An 11394-nucleotide genomic window follows, 5' to 3' on the forward strand; every position below is an offset into this window, starting at 1 on the left:
GACAAGTAGTTGAGAAAAATATACATGGCCTTGCTTTTTCAAAAATATAATTTTAGGAAAACAAAATGGTTTCCATAGTGGCTGATATGTGACTTTTTTTCAAATCAAACATATCTCAGCAAATATTTTCATTTAATCAATTTATATTAATTTCCATGTTTTAAATAAAGAATTCCTGAATTTTAATTTTTATTCCAGTTTTTACCATTTTTAAGATATTTACTGCAGTTAAAAATTCTGTAAGCCCCTTGAGGAGTAGAGGTAGGATTTTCTCCTCAGTTCTCATCTCCTTAGCAGACTATTGAAACAAAGTGAGTGCTTTTAGAAAAATGCCTCTTTAGTTGAAATTTTTAGAATTTACCTAGTCTTGGGTGAATATTGGATTGGCCAAAAAGTTCACTTGGGTTTTTCGTAAGATGTTACGGAAAAACCCGAATGAACTTTTTGCCCAGCCCAATAGCTATAAATGCATCTCTGCCTATTTTAACAGTAACTTTGGAACAAATCTGGATATTCCCCCATACATACAGTATTACTTTCACATGGTGTTAAGGGACAAGTGAAAATTCCTGGTTAAACTTTATCTAACTGGTCCATCTTTGATTTGACAGATATATTAATCCAAGTCTTAAAACAATTCAAGCTTAGTAACGAACTGTTTCCTATGACTGAATGAATGTGTTTTGAATTGACTTCACTGTATACACATTCACAGACCTCCTCCGGTGATCAGTGAGTACGCGACGGGCCTGATTGCACTTGGGCAGAGAGAGAGAGAGACTCCAGACTTCCTCACTGTTAGGTTTTATTAGATTAGCTAATGTCTAGTCTCAATATATGACAACAAGTAAAAGAGAAGAGATAATAAATAGTTGAACTGTCTTTAAATTTTTATCTTTGAGTTTGATTTTCCCAACTATCAAATAACCTTGCATTTTAACATTAAACAAAATAGTATTTGTCACAAGCACTAAATCTTGTTTATTTTTAATCTTAGGTTAAACACATTGCTGAAGACCCTCCTTGTAGTTGTTCTCATCGATTTTCTATTGAGTACTTATCTGAAGGACGGTATCGACTAGGAGATAAAATACTTTTTATAAGAGTAAGTCCACCGTTTACATCCTGTTTAATCTTGTTTTGAAATTGAATTTATTGCTTGACCAACCTTCTTTTGTTCCCCTTTTACTTTTTAAAAAATTGGAATAGAGGATGTTATTAATGGAAGAATTTCACTGTATAGGAGGAAATATATGGAATATTTTCAAGAGTGTATAATGTGTTTAGGTAAACACGCTTAACATAGCAAACAACTAATTAAGCTAAGACTATTTGGACATTGAATATAATTGGGGGAAAAAAATCTTTGAATACCTCAGGTAACTTATTCCATTTTTTAGATTTCCTAAAGAGGAATAATTTTCTATCATCATAAGAAGAAAAAAGCAAAACCAGAACATCTAATAAGATTAAATGTCAGTAAGAAGAAAAAGAAATAGAAACATTGCAGTTGATAATAATATAGACTTTGGGTCTTAAGTATGAAGCCTTTTTTTCACTGACACAGCATCAGCATCTATACTAATATGCTAATATACATGCCTTATTTTCTTCCTTTGTCCCATCTGCAATCTGCAATTGATTAATTGTCCCCTTTGCTGATAAGGAGATTGAAGTTTACCTGTTCATCATTCTGTCCACTTATAGATACAAGAGCTGTTTTATTCCCAATTTAGGAATGTAATATAAAAGTATGTAAAAAATATAATTTTACCGGGCTTCCCTGGTGGCGCGGTGGTTGAGAGTCCGCCTGCCGATGCAGGGGACATGGGTTCGTGCCCCGGTCCGGGAAGATCCCATATGCTGTGGAGCGGCTGGGCCCGTGAGCCATGGCCACTGAGCCTGCGCATCTGGAGCCTGTGCTCTGCAACGGGAGCGGCCACAACAGTGAGAGGCCCGCGTACCGCAAAAAAAAAAATATCTGTATAGATATATATATATCTATATATATATATAATTTTACCACCTATATTTTCTTTTATTTCATATATTATCATTAGTTCCCCATACCCTGTTCAACTCATACAGAAACAGGTATATGCATTTTGTCTTTTAATTAGCTTTCTTTTTTTAAGCAGTATGATATAGTGATAGTGCACAGAGCATGGGATTTAGAGTTAAAATTTGCAGAGCAGTCACATACAACTGTGCAGATTTGTCTGCTGAATGAATAGGGGCCTGAATCCGTCCAGCTTGGGCTGCGCTGGCAGACCCAGGATATATCTTGTCAACACAAAAACACCTTTTGGGTTGGGCAGCCTGGTGCATTTGGGGCCAGGCCAAGCTGTGTGGTTTGGGACAGTTTCCTTAATCTCTCAAAGCCATAATTTTCTCATCTGCAAAGAAGAACTAGTAATAAATTATATCAAAGTTTTTGAAAGATTAAATTGATATGATACATATGAAAGTAATTTGTTAAATTCTAACATACAAGTTTTGGTAGTTTTTATGTTTCTTCTGTAATTATGTTTTTCCTTAGTATGAGACTTTGTTTCTCTCCTCCCCTCCTTTACTCTCCCTTTTCCTTTCTTCCTTCAATATTCAGTCCTTGCAGTTTTGTGTATTAGTAATTTGGATTTTTAGGATGTGTAAATATCTTCCTTACAAACTGGAGGATTCTCTGTTGTTAGTTGCATGATTCAATATGAATTAAATTTGTTACTTTAGTAATACAAGGAAGAGACTGGCAATTTATAGTGAAGCTGTTGGCAAATACACTGAATTTCATAGTCACAGACATCACAGACTATGACTGCTAATGAACCGTAACTGCACCTTACAGTTTTACAGCTTTATTTTTTACTTTCTTTTGGGGGAAAGATGCTTCATGGAAAACATGTCATGGTCCGTGTCGGTGGAGGCTGGGATACTCTTCAAGGATTTTTGCTTAAATATGACCCCTGTCGAATATTACAGTTTGCTACACTAGAACAGAAAATTCTAGCGTTTCAAAAAGGAGTTTCTAATGAAAGTGTGCCTGATTCGTCCGCCAGAACACCTCAGCCTCCTGAAATGAATCCTTTGTCAGCAGTTAGCATGTTTCAGAAACAAAATTCAAAACCTGGCACACCAGTTGGTATTCCAAGGAGCAAAGAGAAGCAGGTACGTCTGCCAGGTGTGTTGCCACCAGCATCTTCCCTGAAAGGAGGCAATCTGGCCTGTGGGTCAGTCCGTTCTAAATTTCCAAATTCTCCAGCAGTGTCCTCTCATCTCAAACTCACATCTTCAAAGGGCATAACAAAGAAACCTCAGTCTCCTTCAAACGATGCATCGTCTTCATCTGCTTCTTTAAATCCAGTAGGTAAAAGCACTTTTTCACCAGCTTTATTAAGAACTGCGCCTTGTGTATCTGAGTCGTTGAGAAAATGTATCTCATCACCCAGTACTGCTAAGGCCAAGCTTATTCCAGCCCAGAAGTTAAGAGATGTGCCTGAGTCTACACTTTTGCCAAATAAGTGTTCTGGAAAAATTGAACCAAAGCATTTGAAACACCATCATGTGTCTTCCAGGGATTATGCAGTCTCTCACTCAGCTGCACATTTAAATTCATCATCAAAGTGTCCAAAGCCACCTAAGGCAAATCTGCACGTAAGGCCTAACCCTTCTCCTTCTTTCCAGTCTCCTGCAAAAGTGACGACATCCAGTTCTAAAACGATAACCACGGGTCTGAGAACACAGTCTCAGCCACGTGTTGGAGCTCCACAAGCGGGGGCAATGCCAGCACAGAAACTTAAGTCAGCCTTGAATTTAAACCAGCCACTTTCTGTATCCTCAGTTGCTCCTGCAAAAGCTGCAGAGAAGTCAAAAGATAATATGGTTTCAGTTGCCAAAAAGCAGCCTCAGAATAAAAGCATGTCCCAGAAGACAGGGCCCAGCTCCTCTAGGTCCCCAGGCCGTACCCCGCTGTCCATTGTGAGTCTTCCCCAGTCTTCTGTCAAAGCACAACCTGAACCAAAGTCAGCACAGACTGCCACCAAGAACCAGTGCTTAGCCAAAGGTCCTCCCAAAAGTGGCAAAGCCCCGGCTGCAACCAGGAAGCCACCCTCATCTGGCAAGGAGGCAGTTAGTGGAGATAAAAAACCTTCTGCAAAGAAGAAGGAAGACGATGATCATTATTTTGTTATGACTGGAAGTAAGAAACCTAGAAAATAAACATAATGTGTCATTCTAAGAGAACAGAGGAAGGAAAGAGAGTGAATGTGTTAGCTGCACACCTTAAAAGTTTCTTCTATTTGTGTTTATCCAAATAGGTTCAGACATTAAGTACAATAAGATGGGAGTAGAGGTTGGGGCGAGGAGGGGGCTCATCAGAATTCACACACCTGAATTCACCAGAAAGTACCCTTTTAAGGTGAACAGTGGTAAAATCACTGGGAGATTCTTACTAGTTATAGACATTTATATGATTTTCAGTCCATGACATCTGTGTTAATGTCTGCCCATTAATGGAAATGTAAAGCCAAATAACACTACTAGGTTTATAACTATATTTGCTGTATTTTGCATATGTGTTAAATATGGAGGTTATTACCTGCTAATAGAAACAGAGGTGCTCTTAATATAAGTTACTGCATTTTAGTTAAAAAGCAACGGTTTGGCACTTGTCTTACAAAAGACATCTTGTTTTGCTTCCTGATCAGGATTGCCTGATGGAACAATACTAAGTACCAATGGCTGCTGCTGATTAGCTTACTGTTACTCTGGGTTTGGTAGAATTGCTATTATTTAAAATTTTTTTAAGCTTTCCAAATCAGAAGGAACTGATTTTTGTAACTGACTTCTATTAACCTTGGGAATATTTTGTTACCAATATTTTTGGTAAAAAAAATAAAATTAAGGTATTGAAATATAAATTGAAACTTGGAAAAAATTTTTTTCACATATTATTTATAAGAACTTATACCTTATATTTTAGATGGACATTGTGCAATGATTTAGTAGCTTTTAGCATATTAGAAGTATTTTTTAATAATGTAATTTTCTGTGAGTGCAGATATCAATTTTTACATTAAAATAATGTTTAACATCAGAATTATGTTTTAACAATCTTAAAATTAAGGTGATATTAAAGAATATTAAAGTGGTGCTACATAAAAATTCTGTCATGTGATTACTGTTTTTCTTTAGCACAATAATACAAATTTTAATTAGAGTTTTCCAATTATGTTAATTTTCTTCAATAAAGTCATGCTGCCTTCAGTTTTCCAATGGCAAATGGACAGTATGTATGCAGCGTTTTCTGTTCTGTAGGCAGATTCTCCAAGGAACTTACCCAGATCATGTAGTGACTATATAGACTCTATCGATCTGGGATGATATTTATAAATAATATGTTTTTTAATAGATTGTGACTATTTAAAAAATTGTTAATGTACTTTCAGAAGTTTTAGGGGTGTGTTTAATAACTTTACAGTATTATCAGCTATCACAGGTTATTATATTCAGTATTGAGGTCTGTGTTTCCCTATTTTAAACTAAACTGTTTTTTCTAAAGAAAAATAATTGTTCACACAAATGTGCAATCGTAGAATAAGCATCTTAAGCTGACTACTGATGTTTGTAGATTTTAAAGCAAGAAACTTTTGTATAAAACTAAGCTATCTTTTGTCTGAGAAATACAGTTAAAATCAAAGCTGTGTGCAGGCTAGTTTTTGAAATAAATGATGCTTCTCTTCTTAAAAGAGACAGTCACCAAATATTTAGTTGAGTTCCACTGTTGATCTGGGCATTGAGGGAGATAATATTTACATCTCTGGAAAGTGAAGTCAGTGTTCAAGAAGTACCAGAAGCTTTACATTTTTAGTGATGAGAAATATTTAATGCATCTTTCAAAGAGGAATAATTTTACCTTTAAGAAGGAGTTTATTCCTTTGTAAGACCAAACAATTCTGTATCAGTAACTTCAGGAATAAAAGTATCATCTGGCAGTTCCAAGAACTGGTTTTATTTTTTTGAAAAATTGTAAGTTAATTCATAAATAGCCCTATCTTCATCAGGCTACTGATGGTAGGAATTTCCATCTCCTATAGCTCTGTTATAATTTCACACTTTGATACAGGGAGAATATTCTTGAAATACACATTTTATCCAGTATTCATGATCAGGGAACTTCTCCAATTATATTCACATTGGATGAATTTTTATTTATATATGGCTTACTCTTCCAAAATAAATTTTTTTTTAAGTAAGCAGTGGCTGAAAGATACTTTTTTCAAATATATTTTGAAATGCCCTTAAAGACCTAGTGTTTCTAATTGTTTTCACAATTTTAAAAGTACATTGTTGAAGTTAGAAAGAAATTATCATTTCTTCTTAATAGTAGTGCAAGATTTTAAGTTCCTTTTTGTTTAATATTTAGTAAAATGAATATTAAGCTTAAATTACTGACGTACCTGGAAGAAGAAATAATGTGTACTTTCAAAAAATAATGAAATATTTTAATTTTTCATTTCTATAATTTATTAACGTGACTAACATATCAAATAAATCTTCAGAGGAAAATGAAATGCTGATTACTTTTGCATTGTTTGAGCTTACAGTAGATGTTTAAGGCTTGTATCTTTAAAATGCTTTGATAAATTAGATGATCTCTAACTTTCCTCTCCACACTGAGTTAACAATTCTTAATAGATAAGGGAAATTTTTTGAGAAAAGAAATTACTGTTCCTTCTGCAATATATATCTGATACAAAAATCTGTTACTTCTTTAAAAGGCTTTAGTTACAAGTTGTCATGATACAGTCATATCCAGGTTTATGTACTGACTCCATTTGAATCCAGATTTGTGTATATTTTCTTGTGCCAGCAGTGTTTGTATCAGATTTTAACTTATATTTTCTCAAGTATTAAAGTTTAAACATATATACCAAGTCCTCAGTTTACATTTTTGTGTGTTCTGAATACATTCTGATCACTTGGTTCATGTCAGAAATTGCATATATGAAGCATTCATAATTTGAGGATAGTTTTAATTTTATTGCTATTTAAAATGCCCTTCTGATACCTGTGGAATTTATTTCACTGCTCCTAGGAGATTATCAAGGTTTTGCCATTAATAACGGTATTTGTTCCTCAAGTTGTTGTATCTGCTAGAAGTTTGTCTCAGTAAGGCTAGACTCATATTTAATAATCTCTGATGACAGAAATAATTTATAAGTTATGAAAGCAGAATTCTATAGATCACATAAGTATTGTGTTCACAGAAGGCTACTGACAGTAGGAATTTCCAATTCCTGCAATTCTGTTTTAATTTCACACTTTGATACAGTGAGAATATTCTTGAAATATTCATTTTATCCTATATTCATGATCAGAGCAATTATAAAAAGCAGTTAATTAAATATGTATTTTCTGTGATGTTTCCAAATGAAAACAAAAACACCACTTAGACAAAATCAAAATTCTTATTATATTTTCCTAATCATTTGTGAATGTAAAAATTTTAAACAAGTTCATTTTATGAAATTTTGGGGAATATTAGGAAAATATTAAACACTTGCCAGTAAATCTGAAAATATAAAGACACATATTTTATTCAATTAGCTATTTTCCTATAAATATACTGTTTTCTTGTAGAAAAACACAATATGACTCGATCTTGAAAAAATAATACATGCAAAGATTTAGCTATAAGGATGTTAGTCATAGCACATCATTAATATTGTTATGACCATAAAATAGAACACCATACAGACATTAAAAAATGATGTAGGTGTTGATTCTTTTTTTTCTTTCCTTTTTTTTTTTTAAACCTTTTGGTTTATTTATCTTCATGTAGGTTATGTAACAAAGTGTATTTCAGTAGTCACTTAAAACTAAATTCCTGAATTCTCACATTGTTTAGAAATATCACAGGAATCCTTTCTGGGTTGAGCAAGACTTTTGTATCAGTTCATGAGGTATAGTGATGTATTCTTGAAGTTGGCTGTGGCTATAACCAGTTTGCATATCTGAATATGATGACACTACTTTTGATTAGTCACAGCCACTGGTGAGGATAATTGACTAATTTAAAAAATGCTCGGCAAACACCTGGGGTTTATCTTAAAAGATGTATGTATGGTGATGAAGTGATTTGTTTTGAGAGATGGCAATGATAAAACAATATATAATATTTCTGAATTGTCTGTGTTCTGCCAGGCACAATACTTATTGCATGGTGTGTGAAAGGATTTTTTCCTGAGGAAATGTTGTGGTAGAGTTTGAAGAAGCCTGCAGATATGACCTGCTTATTTCTGGAGGGGAATGGACAGGAGAGGGGAAGAGGGCAGTAATAAGAGAGGCCTTGAAGTTATGGATTTCTTCCATTACATTAAATAACAGAGAGTGCTGCACTTTTACAGAAGAAAAATGTTAGGAACTTTCTAACTTACTATCCAGGTTTTTGTTTTAAAATATTTATTTTCGGGGTTTGAGAAGATACTCAGAGCATCATGTATAGACTTAGATTAGCAAGGGTCCTGCTACTGCCTTATTCAATTCTCACATTGAACAGATGAGGAAACTCAGCCCAGGGAGTTTGTTGATAGAGCATGTTAGCCAGTGAAGTCACACCAACCTGTGAGCAGCAGAGTGAAGTCAAGGCAGTGGTCCCAGGGAGCTATGTGAGTTACCCTGAGTGCTGGCCCCTTCAGTGGGTCCTAAATGCATTGGGTCTAGCCCAGCAGATTCCTTGTATTACCTGTATTGATGATTATTCCAAAACAATCTACTCAACCACAAGGTACTGAAACACCAACTCACTCATTTGCTCATTTAGCAAACAATTTTTCTGAGTGTCTGTGGCAGACACTAAGCTAGATGCTAGGGATGCAGTAGTAAGACTGGTCACTGCTCTCCAGGAGAGGACAGTCTTCATTCAAGTGGTTAAAAAAAAAAAAAGTATGATGTTCTTTTTGACCGTAGCCCACTCGGTTCTTTCTGGGATAAGATACCTTGGTGAAAACTGCCTGTCTTTTCTCATACTGCTTCAGATCAGGAGCCCATAGAAAAAAGTGAAAAACTTGTATTTGTATCTGAGCCTTAAGAACAAGAGTCATTCACCACCAACTGTTTCTCAGAAAATAGAGCAGAAAGAATCAAGTCCTAAACAAGGGATGGGAAACAAAGAAATCTGAGCTTTCTCTGGATAAGCCATCAAGAAGCACACATCTCTAATACAAGGATGCTCTTCTAACTCTAGAATGTTTCCTGTGACAGTGGGGATTGACTCCCACCCTGACCCCTCCACAAGCTCCACCTTGGCCTTAACAAGTGTGCCACAGACCGAGGTGGGATCTCAAACCAGCTGCCTGTGGGAAGGCTGGTCTCCCTCCAGCCACCTCAGTCATGTTGGAGGAACACAGCTTCGAGCAGATGCTCCCTGGGATTTGACATCTCAGTGCCTCCTCCTACCGCCTCAGCAGGTGACAGGAAAATTGTCCTGTAAAATGCATTGCTATGACTCAGAACAGCACCTTCTGGGCCTTTGCAGCATCTTCCTGGCTGGCCTGTAGCCCCAAGGGACCCATAGGTGTCCTGGGAAGACCTGGTGTGTTAGGTCAGCTCTTTCGGTTGCAAGAAACAGATTCACTTCAGTTCTCTTTAGTACTGTGTTGTTTAATGGATACACAGAACCTAAAAAGGACAATAGGAATCCGGCAGCAACCCAGAAATATCTGTTTAGTGAGCCTCACAGAAATCGGAACTGGAGTCATTGAGAAACATAGGGAGCTCTAGAGATAGGTAATCTCATCTCCCTTCTGCAGCCCGAGTTCCCCCCTTCACTGTGGTGTTCTGCCAGGAACATACTCTAGCCAACCTCCAACCTTCTGATCCTCTTTGTGGGTTTTCTTGCATCTTTGAAAAAACCCAGCCAACCAACCAAACAAACAAACAAAAACTACCTGATACCATTTACCCGTTCAAAGTCTCCAGAGAGAATCTGATTGGTTTAGTTAATTACCATTGTTCTATTTGGGGCAGTATTTTGCTCCAGGCCACTGCACAGGTCACTAGTCAACCAATGGTTGGCTGCCCTCCATATACCCATCCCCCTGATGAACCAGCATGGTGAACAGATAGGTCACGTGGTCTAGAGCATGGCTACCTTGATGTAAAGAATAGCTTGGTTCACTTGTCTTAGCAGAGGCTGCAGCCAGTTTCCCTTAAAAGGCTAGGCATGACTGATTTGTCCAGTTCTCTTGGTAAAGAAGCCCAGAGTTGGGTTGAATTTGGCCTGAGCTACCTAGGGAGGTCTCTTTGCATCAAGGAGCCTTCAATTTCCAGCACTGACCTTTTCTTTCAAGGTTATTGAGGCCAATATGACCTCCGAAATCCAAATCTGCACTTTTCATGGCTGGAAATGCTCAAGTACATGGATGTTACTGAGGACAGGTATAAATAATGTTCAAATCAGCAATGTTTGTTTTATCCCTGGATCTTGGAGACTCACCAGCTTTCCCTGAATTGGCCCACTCTGGGATATTTCAAAGCCTTTTTCTGAGTGGGAGAGAGAATGTTCTAGACCCTCGCTTCCCAATTTCTAAAGAAGCCTCTCCAGCCCTTACACTACAGTGTCAAAACAATCAATTGATTTATCAATTTTTAAAAACTATCAGTGAAACCAGTGCTTGGGAATCATGTTAAAAAACAACAGATCTTTTGACTTTTTCTGTTGGTGGTTTTGGTATTTTATAGATACCGTCTGAGATGCCCAGAATGTATTTTCTCAGCCAGAATCATTTCTAACCCTGAAATTCTGCCCCAGTATGATTTTCAATGACTCTTTGAAAGTATTCAAGGGTTTTTACCTGTGCTGAGTCTTTGATTTTTCCCTAAGAAATTCCTATTAGGTGAAATGGCACAGCTGCATAAGATAAATTAAGATTCATTTTTATTTAATAACACTAGTTTTGAAGCTGGTAGAGATGTTAAATATATTCATCAATGCCTGTTTGCCTCCTTGGAAACCAGAACTTTGCTGTTCCTTATAATTCTTCCTTGCTGTTTAAGTGATTGCAGGAAAAAAAAAAACTATTAGTAGATTTCACCACCATATTTAGAGCTTATCCTAAAACCTGAAGGGGTTCTGAAATCATACTTAAATAGAGCTCACTTTGTGCCAGATGCTGTTCTAAATGCTTTATGTGTAGTAACTTATTTAATTTTTACAATTCTGTGAGGTAGACGCTATTACTATCCCCATTTTATAGATGAGAAAACTGAGGCACTGAGATGTTTCTTCCATTCCTCTGTGTGTTAAATTAGAAGGCCTGACACTTAATCATCTCAGCAAATACTTGATCATCAGCTCTTTAGCTTTCTTCAGAAGTGATTCAGTGGGCAGAGAAGTGT

The 11394-nt window shown here is 36.3% G+C and overlaps 1 protein-coding gene across 2 annotated transcripts in view; it reads left to right on the forward strand.

Annotated features, from left to right (window-relative positions):
- The window catches only part of GAS2L3 (growth arrest specific 2 like 3), a 33929-nt gene extending 27000 nt beyond the window's left edge, over nucleotides 1–6929 (forward strand). For both annotated transcript variants that reach the window (XM_082636952.1, XM_082636953.1), the window contains 2 exons: nucleotides 998–1105; nucleotides 2881–6929. In XM_082636952.1, the coding sequence (XP_082493078.1) occupies nucleotides 998–1105; nucleotides 2881–4212 (1440 nt within the window). In that variant the 3' untranslated portion in view covers nucleotides 4213–6929. The remainder of the gene's footprint in view (nucleotides 1–997; nucleotides 1106–2880) is intronic.
- Nucleotides 6930–11394: the final 4465 nt, after the last annotated feature.

This window comes from Mesoplodon mirus, assembly GCF_964341445.2.
Source record: "Mesoplodon mirus genome assembly, chromosome: 11".
In the NCBI taxonomy this organism is placed as follows: Eukaryota; Metazoa; Chordata; class Mammalia; order Artiodactyla; family Ziphiidae; genus Mesoplodon; species Mesoplodon mirus.